This window comes from Zalophus californianus, chromosome 6 (assembly GCF_009762305.2).
Source record: "Zalophus californianus isolate mZalCal1 chromosome 6, mZalCal1.pri.v2, whole genome shotgun sequence".
In the NCBI taxonomy this organism is placed as follows: domain Eukaryota; kingdom Metazoa; phylum Chordata; class Mammalia; order Carnivora; family Otariidae; genus Zalophus; species Zalophus californianus.
In genome coordinates this window covers 36,239,009-36,253,493 of record NC_045600.1, presented here as the reverse complement: position 1 = coordinate 36,253,493, position 14,485 = coordinate 36,239,009, and the positions used below count along the sequence as shown (strand labels likewise).

Here is a 14,485-nt window from a genome sequence, read left to right as displayed (position 1 = left end):
CACAGACCTCTGATCTACCGGCGGAGTTTGATGCAGTATGTTTGCAGTTGGGCCTGACTGAGAATTTGTATTTCTAGCCCTTGCAGCCCAGGTGATGCTGCTGCTGCCGGTCCCGGGGCCACACTTTGAGAACCAGTGTTCTGTGGTATTAAACTTGGCATTTTACTTTCATCTGACTACCAGATTAAAATAAAATATTTTCCTAGAATGATTTATTTGATTCACTGAAATTTATTTTAGTTACTATTGAATGTAGTGGATGTGCTTTGATAAATTATTTTCAATAGTATTTATCATGTTTTTGTCCTATTGTGATAGGTGTGAGTCAGTCAATGTGACGGATTTTAAGTCAAGCTGGAGAAATGGGATGGCTTTTTTGGCTGTCATTCATGCCTTGCGACCAGACCTAATTGACATGAGGAGTGTGAAGCAAAGATCCAACAAAGACAATCTGAAAGAGGCCTTCAGAATTGCAGAACGAGAATTTAAAATACCCAAATTGCTAGAACCAGAAGGTAAAGAAACCTCTTTCTTTTCAAAACAATGTCCAGTGAGAAGTTGGCTTGAAAATGGTATCTATATATAAATGAACAAAACGGCATTATATTTTACTCCTGAGGGGTTAAACTTAAACTCTATTAAATTTCATGAAATTAGGAATTCCTATCAATTTGTTAACCTCTGTAATTGCAGGGATGACATGACAGCTGAAAGCAAAGAGTGCTGTTATTGGAAATAATTTGAGTCTTTGTCTTAATTTTCTTTCATTGTGTTCTATATTGTGTTCCCTTGATTCTCTTGTTCTGTTCTAAAATCTCTCGAGTAAATCCCTTGAGTGAACGTATTTCTCCTCTCCAGTCCCTCCCCCTCAGTAAAGCTAACCTTCCATGAGGATAGAAACTGCCTTTGCTGTTTCTCCCTCTATGGCTGGCTCCGCTTTGCCATGATTATGCTCAATACATCGTGTTGGATTGTGAACAATGACAGCAAAATCCTAAGTACTGGTTATATTTGAAGAGATAATTATGTTAACTTCATAAAATTAAGATTAAAGTGATCTACTTCTTTGGAAAAGCATTTTACTTTGGGTTGGATTGTTTCTTAATTTACTGAAGCTTATTAAAAATCCTAGCAAGGTCATAAAAGAGGATGTAGGATTAGTGAAGATTATAATGAACTAACAGATTAAGAGATTCAAATTCTAGTCTCAGCTCTATAACCAGGGGTATGTAGTAAATGTGTGACTGGCTCTACAAAACAATGTATGTGTGTGCACGAGTGTGTGTGTTTACGTATACAGGTATATTATTACAAATAGTACTAATATAAAGCACATACAGCACATAGTTTCAATAATAATAAAATATATGTTACACTTTATTATAAATTCCATATAGCCCCAAAATACTTTTGTTGATTTGCACCAAACTCCTGTACCCATCTGAAGCCAACTTATGGTTGCAGCTGCTGGACATGTATAGTTCTGACATGAATGTTAGTGGATAATTTTCTTTATGTTCATGAGTAAGTACGACAGCAAAGAAGTCTGTCACAACTTCATTTGTTCTTCAACAACGTGAATGAGTTTTTTGCTGAATCTAATCCTGGAAGAATATTTCCTCAATTTTTTTGCACTATGTGCAATTTAACAGCTCTAAACAGGACATACTTTTAAGTTTAACTTGCATTATTAACATTTTCTCCATCCCTTTCTTCATAATCAACAAAACAAGAAATCAAGCCCACATTTGCTGATCTGTGTGTGTTTGTGAGGTTTGAACACTACCACCACGGCCGATTCCAGTGAGAAGTCACTGAATACAGAGTAGGAAAAGATGTGCAACCCTAACACACCATTAGGTATTATTTTTTCTATCATACAAGTACAGTAGAGGTAAAAAACCTCAAGAACATAAGCAATAGTAAAATGTAGTAAAATAGTTGGGAAGTGGTGAGTTTTGAGTATCTATTACCTTTATATATATATATATATATATATTTTAGGTTTTTATTTATTTGAGAGAGAGAGATAGAGTGACAGAGATAGCAAGAGAGAGCATGAGCGAGAGGGGAGGAGAGGGAGAAGCAGGCTCCCCGCTGAGCCCCGACATGGGGCTCCATCCTGGGACCCCGGCATCATGAACTGAGCTGAAGGCAGACACTTAACCATCTGAGCCACCCAGTTGCCCCTAATATATTTTTTGATTGTGTGTTTATACAATTTAATTTTTAATGCTGGCTATGTTTAACAACCAGCTTATAAAAGTGCTGAAAATCCAATAATCAGCTCTCTCAAGCTGAGCCATCTGGCTCCAACATACCACTAAGTGACTGTGACTTTGTCACTTACCTTTTTTGGTTGTATACGGCTTTATTGTGATGTCATTCACATACCACACAATTTACCCGCTTAAGTGTACAATTCAATAGTTTTTAGTATATTGGGGAAATTTTGCCACCATCATCATTATCAATTTTAGAACTTTTGCATCATTCCAAAAATAAACCCCATCCCATTAGCAATCCATCCCTATTTCTCCCCACTTCTTCCAGCCTCTAAGACACACACACACACACGCACACAGGCACGCACGCACGCACGCACACACGCACGCACGCACGCATGCATGCACCCAGCCCTGGCAACTGCTAATTCTTTCTCTTTCTATAGACTTACCAAGTCTGGACATTTCACATAAATGTAGTCCTTTGTGGCTGGCTTCTTTACCTTAGCATAATCTTTACAAAGCTTATCTCTGTGGCAGTGTCTATCAGGACTTCATTTCTTTTGTCTTTAATAGGCCTAATGTTTTAGAACAGTTTTAGGTTTACAGAAAAATTGGAAAGAAGATCTAGTAAGTTCCCATGAAGTTTTCCCTATTGTTGACATATTAGTACAGTACATTTGTTACCATTAATGAACCAAAATTGATATATTTTTATGCTTTATTCACGTTTCTTTAGTTTTTCCCTGATGCTCTTTTTCTTTTTAGGATTCCATCCAGAATTCTGTCTTACGTTGAGTTTTCACGTCTTTTTTGACTGCTGTTGACTGTGACAGTTTTCTTAGAGCTTTTTGTTTTGATGATCTGACAGTTTGGAGGATTACTGGTCATGTATATTGTAGAGCACCCCTTTCCTGGATTTGTGTTATGTCTTTTCTCTTATTAGACTGGGGTTATGGGTTCCTCGGAGGAAGACCACAGAGTTGTTAGTGCCGTTCTTATCACATCGTATCAGGGGAACGTGCTGTCAACATTGTATCCCTGGTGATGTTAACTTGATCACCTGGCTGTCAACATTGTATCACTGGTGATGTTAACTTGATCACCTGGCTTTGTCAGGTTTCTCCCTTGTGAAGCTAGTTTTTGTTTCCCTCTCCTGTGTTCTCTTTGGAGGGAAGTCACTGTGGTAGCCCACATGTAGGAGAGTTATGCTCACTCTCCTCGAGGGCCAGTTATCTACGTAAATTATTTACACTTCTTTTGCAAGACCTCTGTCTGTTGTCTCCCGCGTTTATTCATTTATCCAACCATTGATTTATGTCAGTATGGGTTTGTGGACATTTTATTTTATACTTTGGGTTGTAATCTAATATTACTTTGTTTTATTTCTCAAATTAAAAAAGATTTTTTAAGCTCCAAGTTTTTTAGCCCCTGGGAGCTCTTTCAGCTAGCTCCTGTGCTTCTTTGACATAGCCCCATCCATGTGGTGTTTCCTTGTTATTTCTGAGCACACCCTTATTTTCTGACACTACAGGATGCCCCAGGCTCGCCTTGTACATTGCCTACCCCAGGCCTGGGATCAGCCCTCTCTCCAAGGAGTGCTGGTTGGAGACTGGCATTAGAGGCTAAGATCTGGGAGCTAACTGTGCTCGTTGCTATTGATTCTTAGCCTTCTTGGGCCTCAGTTGAATTAGGGGATATTTCTAAGTAAGAGTTAGCCTAATGATTCCAAATTTTTATATATTAGGTTTGCCATTATGTTAGTTTCAGGTGGCTTATTATTAATTCTTCTTGTTAACTTTCCTTTCCTTGTTTTTCCTTCTTTCCCATTTCTTCCTTTCTTTGTCTTTTCTCTTTCCTTTTTGGCTTTTCATTATCTTTTTTTCTTTTCTTTGTTTTTCCTCATGTTTTGTTCTATCCCCTTTTCTGATTACTGGGTTTCTTTCTTTTCTCTTCTCTTCTTTTTTTTTTTTTAGTACTTTTCTCCTACTGTGATTCTCTAAATCTTTATTAGTATAAAATATTTTGTCTAGTTCAATATGTGAAAATAACTAGGTAAATAATGTAATAGACAGTATAAAAAGGCAAATTTCCACTGTATAAATGATTGCCGATAATTCATTTTAAATGGTTTACATAATAGCTTAAACTGTGAAGTACATCATGATTATTTATGCAAACCAAATTCTTTTGTCATATTTGAATAAGATAATTATCTTTTGACAATTTTATTAAAACATTTAATCACAATGCATAGCTGTATACACAATAAAGTTTCTATTTTATTTTTTTTAAAGATTTTATTTATTTATTTGACAGAGAGAGACACAGCGAGAGAGGGAACACAAGTAGGGGGAGTGGGAGAGGGAGAAGCAGGCTTCCCGCTGAGCAGGGAGCCCGATGTGGGGCTCAATCCCAGGACCCTGGAATCATGACCTGAGCTGAAGGCAGATGCTTAACGACTGAGCCATCCAGGTGCCCCTACAATAAAGTTTTTTAAAAGAAACATCTAGTTAAGTCAGTTTAATTATTTTATGTATCTCTTGATTTACTTTTTTTTAAAAGATTTTATTTATTTGTAAGAGAGAGATAGAGAGAAAGAGAACTCAAGCAGGGGGAGCAGGCAGAGGGAGAAGCAGGCTTCCCGCTGAGCAAGGAGCCCCATGAGGGACTCAATCCAGGATCCTGGGATCGTGACTTGGGCCAAAGGCAGATGCATAGCCAACTGAGCCACCCAGGCATCCCATACTTTAACTTTTCTACTTATACTTTTTTTGCGGTTAAAGAATAACTCAGTTCTTAGGGATGCTTCCTTTATTGAAACTCCACCCCTACCTTTTTATTGATACCTTTTGTATGTTTACTGTCTTGAATTTTATTATTTGGGTATAGATTAGATTCATGTTCTTCCTCAGCCTACTTAGAACAATCATTGGGCCCAGTAAACACATTTGCTAAGGCATGCATCATGTGTTATATTTGTTTGTTGTTTGTTTTTCTCCTAACAGTAAGCTCCTTGAGGGGCAGATAATGTCTTAAGGTATCTAGCATCTACCCAAGTGTCTAGCGTCCCCTTGTTGAATGAATAAAGTGATGAAACATACAGCTCCTAAGGGCAAGAACTCAGCCTTACCTATCTTGCTTGTGACCTGCATTTGTTGGCTGTCTATAAATGTTTGATGAATTTATTTTAACTGAATTAATAAATAAACACAGAAGATTTCCTTTTCAATATCTTCCTGGTTGTTTTGGCAACATACTAAAAGACATCCCAAAATTATGTGTTCATTTTGTCTGTAGTGTATTGATCACTTCTTTGTGATTTTGTGATCTATCTAATTTATTATAAGTCTGGAGAAGTCTGCATTTAAGGAATTTATAATATTTTTACTTTGTTTAATTCAGCATTTTCCAAATTTATTTCACCATGGACTTCATTAATGCACCACAAGGATTGGCCCACAGAAGGCCCTCAGTAAATATATTTGTTCCACGAATGAACAAATAAAATCTTGTGGATGTCTTCAGTAAGTCTGCCATACAACATATGCATTTGTCTGTCAGAGAGAGAGAGAAGCAGGAAGAGCGATAGGCAGAGGGAGAGGGAGAGGGAGAAGCAGGCTCCCTGCTGAGCAAGGAGTCCAATGAGGGACTCCAACCCAGGACCCTGGGATCATGACCGGAGCTGAAGACAGATGCTTAACCGACTGAGCCACCCAGGTGCCCCAACATATGCCTTTGGAAATGCTTCAGTGAACACTTGCTGAGACCGGTGTGACAGGAATGGATTCCAGTCACTCTGTTCCTACACTTTCCTCTCCTGGAGGAGTTTCTGTATCGTGTCTCTGGAAGGAGGAAGGCTGTATTTCTCCTTTCCACCCTCCCTACTCATGGCCTTATACGGACAACATGTAAGGTGGAAATTGAGGCTGTGCACATACTATGGGCAGGATTCAACTCAGCTCCGTTTGCCTGTGGATCTAAGCTCTGAGCCACCGCATAGACTTGGAGCAAGGGCCGCTGACCAGAGATTGCGTGGCCGGTTAACTACTTTGGTTCATTTCTAGGCTGTCTTATGGCAGAGCCTGTTCTTGTGTAGTCATTACAGTAAATCACATCTATAGCTGATTGATAGTGCGGCACCTTTTGCAGATGTGGATGTTGTGAGTCCTGACGAAAAGTCAATTATGACCTATGTGGCGCAGTTTCTACAGTATTCGAAGGATGCAGCTGAGACTGGAGATAAAGCTCAGGTATGTCCTTATAAGTATGACTTAAGAGCATTTTTGTTGTACCCTACTAGTGGCTTAATTTTTAAAATCGAGGTATAATTTGCATATAGAGCTTCAAAGTGCTGTTCTGTGAGTTTTGACAAATGCATACACCCATGTAAACCATGCCACAGTCACGATGTAACACATTTCTGTTACCCAGATTGTTCCACTGTGCCTCTCTCCTGTCTGTACCCCCCACCCTGGGCAACTGGTATTCTAATTTCACTGTAGATTAGTTTTGCCTGTTCTTAAAAATTTTTAAGTTAAAAGTGGTAATTAATTAAACTTTGCTGAATTATCTAAAATAACTTTTACATAGGCACTCTATAAGACAAATTAGGTTTAGCAGTCTTTTGAAAAATTCTAGAGCTATCTAATTTTTGTCTATTTTAATTTTAAGAGCTTTTTTGAGATATAATTCACATGCCATGAAATTAAACCATTTAAAGTTCACAGTTTAGTGGTTTTTGGTATATTTACATAGCTGTGCAGTCATCACCACCATCTAATTTTAGCATATTTCCATTTTACCTATTTGACTACATGTAACTGGGATTGTATAATCTATAAAAAATGGAAGCAGTGTGTTCTGCTCTTCATCGTTGTTTGTTGTGGTACTCTTGAATCACTGTCAGATTGCAATTTGGTTATTCAGTTTTTTCCTTTGACTCTCAGTCAGGTACACAAAATATTGTGGTGCAAATTTCATAAAAATCAGTGAGATGCAAATAAACACATATTCTGCTGCTGTGGAGATAAATGAGTGCTGTGAATTTAGTAAAGTGTTTTTGAATATTATTTTAATATGTATTTAAACTACTTCCTCAGACATGTTTACATGCAGTCATATTGTCACATTTTATGTGACAAATTTAGGCCTATGTTTTTCCAACTGTTAGGTTTGAGGCACCACGCCAGATTGTTCCTGACTCCGGAACAGAGACTCAAGCTGGGACACAAGCGTATAATTCAGTTCACTTATTTCTGACCTGCTGGGGAGCTACTCTTTTCTAATTAATTTTCTTATTAAAAAATAAAATGAAAAATTCAACTGTCCATGAAATCAGATGCAAAAATATACAGAAAACACTCCTGCTTAATAGAAAGAGAAGAGTAAATGAGGGTTAAAGGAGAATGGAAATAAGATGTAACATCTTTGGCTTTAACCTCTGGCAGTAAATTTTGCTTTCAAATGTAAGCAAGCAAGAATCTAAGAAAAAATAGTTGTTCCTCACATCCACAGGATAGCTGAACCAAAACCTTTAGTAGCATTATTTTCAGGGTCTTTAAAATGCTCAAAATATTTTTGATGTCAGTGTATTTGGGTGTGAATAGCTCTTGAATTAACCCACTTTTAGATGTATTGGAAAACAGTATTCTGAAAGGCCTAATATAAATTGAGTAATTTAGAATAATGTTCTCTAAAATTGAGGAATAATAGAAATGGAGAAGCCAAAAAAAAAAAAATAGGGGCTTGCTTGCCTTGTCTCTTTAGCACGTTATGTTCAGGTGCTAGTTTCAATCCATTTTAAAATTTAAGGTGTTTTGTGCACAAGCAGAATTCCTCTTTGGCGCCATGAGTCACTGGTGTGTAATGATTGCATTATTTCACTGATGTTTGAAGTTGTTAATTTTATTGTTAAAAAAAAAATCTCCAAGTCTATTTAGGGTAGAGTTTTAAATGTGTGTGTGTTTATGTGAATTTTAGGGAATGATGAAAGATGCTGTGGTCTGGTTAACTCTACAAGAGAAAAAACTACGGGAAGTCCTAAAGGATTCAGAAAATGAGAACTACTCTAAAAAGTATGAAGTAAGTATGACTTTAAACAGCAATTTATTTGTAACTCACTGTTAAGGAAGAGTAGGGTGCTTTTGAAAAAAAAGTCTTTTAGGGTAATTATTTAAAGACTAAACAAACGCCAAGTTTTAGCATCGAGTTCTAGGACAGTGCTTCTCACATTCTGATGTGCGTGTGAATTACCTGGGCAATCTCGTTAAAGTGCGGATTCGAACTCAGTAGTTCTGGGTGGGGCCTGAGACTCTGCATGTCCAGCAAGCTGCCGGTGGTGCTGATGCCTGGTCCTCCGGGTACTTTGAATAGTAAGCTTTTAGAACAGGGCATGGCAAACTGGTCTGTGGGCCCCACCATCAGTTTTTGTGAATCGGGTGTTACTGGAAGAGAGCCATGCCCAGTAAGGTATTATTCATGGCTGCTTGGGCCAGAATTAAGTAGTGACAGTAGCCACCATATGGCCCTCAAACCTAGGACATTTACTATCTTGCCACTTACAGCCGAAGTTTTCCAGTCCCCAGTCTAGAGCAGAAAGAATATTGAATGAAAAAAAGATCAGGAAATCAGAAATGAAGCCAACCCTGAATGATAACAAGATAGGGCCCCAATCAAGGTGTCCTTCGAGGAAAATTGACACCTGTTATTGTCCCCGTGTTTGAACATTAGCTTTTTACCAGGCGCCTTGCCAACCAGCATTTTACCTGTCACAGCATCTTATGGAGAGTGGTATTGCTATTCCAGCCTTACAGATGAAGACAAGACTTAGAGGCACGAAGCGACTTGTCTGAGGTCACATAGCTACTGAGAGGTAGAGCTGGGATTTGAGTGAAGTCTGGCTTTGAAGCCCGAGCTCTCTTTATGTCCTGGGGCTTCTCCAGGTTAGGCAGTTGCTCCTGTACCGTCTTGAAAGAGACTAACAGGAGCCAAGGTGAGGGTTCTTCAGCCCCGTTTCTCAGAACCCACTGTCTCTGCAACTCTGCTCCCCACCAGTCCTCCGTCCTGAATAAAGCAGACACCCTCTCATGTGCCTGCACAGCACTTAACACCTCCAAGCTCTGTTTCCCTGTCGGAGGGAGTTGGACGAATCCAGTCTTTCTAACCGTACCATGCAGCCGATTGTGCGACTTGCTGGCAGCAGCATCCTTTTTGGTTTAGAGGCGTCAGAGAAGAAAGGGGATGGGACAGTTTCATCTTACTTTCATCTGAGCTGCATCAGCTTTGGCGCTTCTTCCGTCTTTGTTCTGGCCCAATATGGGTCTTTTTTAAAGATTTTATTTATTTGAGAGAGAGAGAGCGCGCGCTAGCACAAGCAGGGAGAGGGGCAGAAGCAGAGGGAGTGGGACAAGCAGACTCCCCACTGACTGTGGAGCCTGACTTGGGACTTGATCCCAGAGCCTGGGGATTATGACCTGAGCTGAAGGCAGATGCTTAACCCACTGAGCCACCCAGGCGCCGTTGGCCTGATATTTTTTACTGACAAGATGCTAAGTGTCCACTGGAAGTGCTTTGCTTGCACATATGTCCTTGATTTAGTCATGGACCACAGATTCAGGTTTCTAAAAAGGCTTTATGAAGTTATTAATGATCAGAAAGAATTACAATAATTATCGCCCAGTTTGCTCGTAAAACTTAATCTTTCAAAAAAAATTTATATATTTATTTATTTTCAAAAGTAAGCTCTACTCCAAACATAGGGGCTCGAACTTATGACCCCAAGATCAAGAGTTGCATGCTCTCCCAGCTGAGCCAGCCAGGTGCCCCAACTCATAAAATTTAACTGAAAATGCTGTCAATTATTATGAATAATGTTTGAAATAATATTTATGGAACTGATGACTCTTCAACACTAATATTTCACGCAAATCCAAACCAAGGAAAGCTTTATTTTTAAAATTTTTGAGGGCAGGGATGAAGTATTTTCTAAGGTCTGTATAAAATGACTTGGGAAGAACTGGCTCAAGTGCAGTTAATCATAGACACATTTACATGTGATCACTGCTACCATATAGTTCTTACTTCTACTCATTCTTATTTTGTTGTGAATCCATATTTGGGGAGGACAAACAAACTCACATTTTCCATGTGGCATCATGAGTTGTCCTGTCGAGCTGGGTGACCTGGCCACTCTCTTCCAGTAGAAATCCAAGAGTACTGACACGAGACACAAGCTGTGACCTGTTGTTACTGTGATGGCACTCAAATGATCAAGGTGCACTGATGAAAAATACCAGAGCAGTGAGAGGATCCTGAAGTCAGGAAACTTTACCTTTATCTAAGTAAAAATTTAAATGTAACCTACATCTATAGACCTTAACATAGTGGATTACATTTCAGAAACTGATCTAAAATTTCTGTCTTGAAAATACTTTTCTGATTGTAGAGTCTGCTGTCCTTTTTGGAGTCATTCAATGAAGAAAAAAAGCCCTTTTTGGACATTCTGCCAATAAAAAGGAATCTGAATGAGCTGAATGAAGATCAGTTACAGTTGAGAGAAGCCTGGGATGGCCTCACCTACCAGGTTACTGTGTTATATTGATTGAAAGAACATTTTCATGAGGCAGCTTTGTTTGTTGGATGATTACTTTAGACTTCCATGAGGAATTCTGTAAAAGAGTACATGCTACATTAGAAATTTGGGAGAGTGTTCTTTTAGTTTCTCCGTGGCCTCATTTGGGTAGTGATTGATATTTAATAGGAATTTACAGCATTCTGCTTAGAGAAACTGCTTATCCAAAGTTTTTATATTTGCCATCAATGATTGGTTTGCTACAGTATTCTGATTGACCTGCAGCCTCATCTCTATAATGGACCAGAATCATGTGTCACTATTAATAGATGCTTGAAGGGGGTTAGGGACGAGCCTAGAGAGAATGTGTGAAGATGAATGTGTATGTGTGTCTGAATATATCTATATGATTTCAGTTGTTTGCAGTTTATTGAGATTTGTGTTATGACCCACTATGTAGTGCATTTTTTTTTTTTTTAAGATTTTATTTATTGGAGAGAGACAGAGATAGCGAGAGAGAGCAGGAGCAGGGAGAAGGAGAAGGAGGCTCCCCGCTGAGCAAAGAGCCCAACGTGGGGCTCCATCCCAGGACCCTGGGATCATGACCTGAGCCAAAGGCAGACGCTTAACCAACTGAGCCACCCAGGTGCCCCGGATGTAGTGCATGTTGGTGTACATACCATTTGCCCTTGAAAGAATGTGTATTCTGTATTTGATATAGCTTGCTTTCTTTCTTTTTCTTTCTTTCTTTCTTTCTTTCTTTCTGTCTTTCTTTCTTTTTTAAAGATTTTTATTTATTTATTTGAGAGAGAATGAAAGAGAATGAGCAGGGAGAGCGGAAGAGGGAGAGGGAGAAGCAGATTCCCCTGCTGAGCTGGGAGCCTGAGTGGGGCTCTATCCCAGGTCGCCAGGATCACAGGATCATGACCTAAGCTGAAGGCAGATAGATGCCCACCGTACAGAGCCACCCAGGTGCCCTTGATATAGTATTCAACAGATATCAGTTAAGATAAAGATGGTTGATAGTATCAGATTATCTATGTCTTGATTGACATTTTCCTTAGTTTTATCGGTTGCTGAGAGAGGGCTGTTAAAATCTATAGAATCGTTCCTTCCATGCTGTGGATTTTGCTTCATGTATTTTAAAACTTGGTATTAGTTGTGCACATTTATGATTGTTATCATAATGACACTGATGAATGACACTTTTATTACTATGAAATATTCTTGTTTATTTCTCGTAATACTGGTTTTTTTTTGATGTCTACTTAATCTGCTATCAATATTATCATTCCAGTCTTATGCTGACTCATATATCTTTTTCCTTCATTTACTTTCATTTGAGTCTTTTTATTTATTTATTTTTTTTTTTAAAGATTTTATTTATTTATTTGGCAGAGAAAGACACAGCGAGAGAGGGAACACAAGCAGGGGGAGTGGGAGAAGGAGAAGCAGGCTTCCCGCGGAGCGGGGAGCCCGATGTGGGGCTCGACCCCAGGACCCTGGGATCATGACCTGAGCCGAAGGCAGACACTTAATGACTGAGCCACCCAGGCGCCCCTTGAGTCTTTTTATTTAAAGTGCATCTCTATGGGCAGCATATGGTTGGATCTTGCTTTCTTATCCATTATGATAATCTCTACCTTTTAGTTGGAGAGCTTAGTCAGTTAATATTCAATGGAATATTAATATGGTTCAATTTAGGTATATCATTTTACTCTTTTTTTCTGTTTATTCCCTCTTTTTTTTTTAAAGATTTTATTTATTTATTTGAGAGAGAGAGAATGAGAGATAGCACGAGAGGGAAGAGGGTCAGAGGGTCAGAGGGAGAAGCAGGCTCCCTGCTGAGCAGGGAGCCCGATGCGAGACTTGATCCCGGGACTCCAGGATCATGACCTGAGCCGAAGGCAGTCGCTTAACCAACTGAGCCACCCAGGCACCCCATTCCCTCTGTTTTTTGTATCTCTATTCTTTCCTGCCTTGCTTTAGATTATGTTAATATTTTTAGAATTTCATTTTAATTTATTGGCTTTTTTCTCTACTGCTTTCTATCGGATTTCCATTGAGATTACAATATACATTTAAAAATTATTACAGTCTGCAGGGCGCCTGAATGGCTCAGTTGGTTGAATCTGCCTTCAGCTCAGGTCATGACCTCACGGTCCTGGGATTGAGCCCCACATTGGGCTCCCTGCAGAGCAGGGAGTCTGCTTCTCCCTCTCCCTTTGTGCTCTCTCTTTCTCTCTTAAATAAATAAATAAAATCTTAAAAATTTTTTTTACAGTCTACTTATACAACTTTTAAGTTACCGTAATTTTTATGTAGAAATCTTTTAATTAAATTCATTTGTCATTCTTTATGCTATAGTTTCTTTATATATAAATATATGTATATATGTAAATGCCATAAACATATGTTTTAAAGTCTCCAAGACCATGTTACAAATTTTTGCTAAAAATAGTCATACATTTTAAAGAAATTAAGAGAAAAAAATGTCTCTTACATTTATCTAGATATTTATCATTTCCAGTGGTCTTCATTCCTTTCTAGAGGTTTGAGTTTCCATCTGAACTCATTTCCCTTCACCCTGAAAAAACTTTTTTTTAACTTATCTTATAATGCAGATCTGGCGGAACAAATTCTCTTAGTTTTCTTTGATTTCTGAATGTCTTTATTTTGCCTATATTCTTTTTTTTAAGGTTTATTTACTTATTTTAGAGAGAGAGGGAGAGAGAGAGAGCGGGTGCAGGGAAAGGGGCAGAGGGAGATGGAGAGAAAGAATCTCAAGCAGACTCCCTGCTGAGTGTGGAGCTGGATGTGGGGCTTGCTCTCATGATCTGAGCCAAAATCAAGAGTTGGATGCTTAACATACTGAGCCACCCAGGCGCCCCGCCTTCATTCTTTTTTTTTAAACATCTTTTTTGATGTATAATTTACATATCATACAATTCATTCATTTTAAATGGATAGGTAAATGATTTTTGGTGAATTTACAGAGTTGTAACAGATTTTATGGTCTGCAAATCAAAAATACATGTTTCACATCATTTATCAAGGGTGTTAAATAGTCTGGTAGCTTAAAAGAACCACCCTCTTCAAGTACCTAATTTGGGAGAACTGGCATAGCTCTGGAAACCTTCCCATCAAGTGTCAGGGCTCATTGCGTCCCCAGCTCGTGTTCTTATCACAGCTTTGAAACTGACGCTTGCAAAGGGCAGGAGCTCTTGGTTACAATTGCTCAACAAAATGGAAGGAGAGGAAGAAGATACTGTCTGTAGAGTTCACGATGTTCCAGGCCACAAAGACCTGGCCTAATTTTATTGAATATGACTTGGCAAAAATACCCACAATAATGAGAAAAACCATTAAAAAAACTATTTTGCAAGAGTAAGTGCTGCAAATTGATCATAGCTTGAAAATCCATTCCTTAGTTGGATATAATACAGCTTGTCTCGGTGTGGCAAAGGAGACATTAATGTTAAAGTCATCAGGTATATAAAAGTCAATATCATCCAGACAGTTTCTGGTTCAGTTGTTTGAGCACACAATTACCTCAAAGCCTCACAGTAAATGGTTTCATTTTAAGCCAGCTATGCAAAATAGCAATATTCTGTTATTTTGACCTGACAAGATCAGTGCAGACCAGATACAAATTTTCATACAAATACAAAAGTAATTTACATGTAGA

At 38.6% G+C, this 14,485-nt stretch overlaps 1 protein-coding gene across 1 annotated transcript in view; it reads left to right on the top strand.

Moving 5' to 3' along the window:
* Positions 1-14,485, top strand: part of SYNE2 (spectrin repeat containing nuclear envelope protein 2) — a 313,984-nt gene that overhangs the window by 83,008 nt on the left and 216,491 nt on the right. The window contains 4 exon segments of the mRNA XM_035727838.1: positions 319-515; positions 6,378-6,478; positions 8,208-8,309; positions 10,672-10,809. Of these exon segments, the coding sequence (XP_035583731.1) occupies positions 319-515; positions 6,378-6,478; positions 8,208-8,309; positions 10,672-10,809 (538 nt within the window).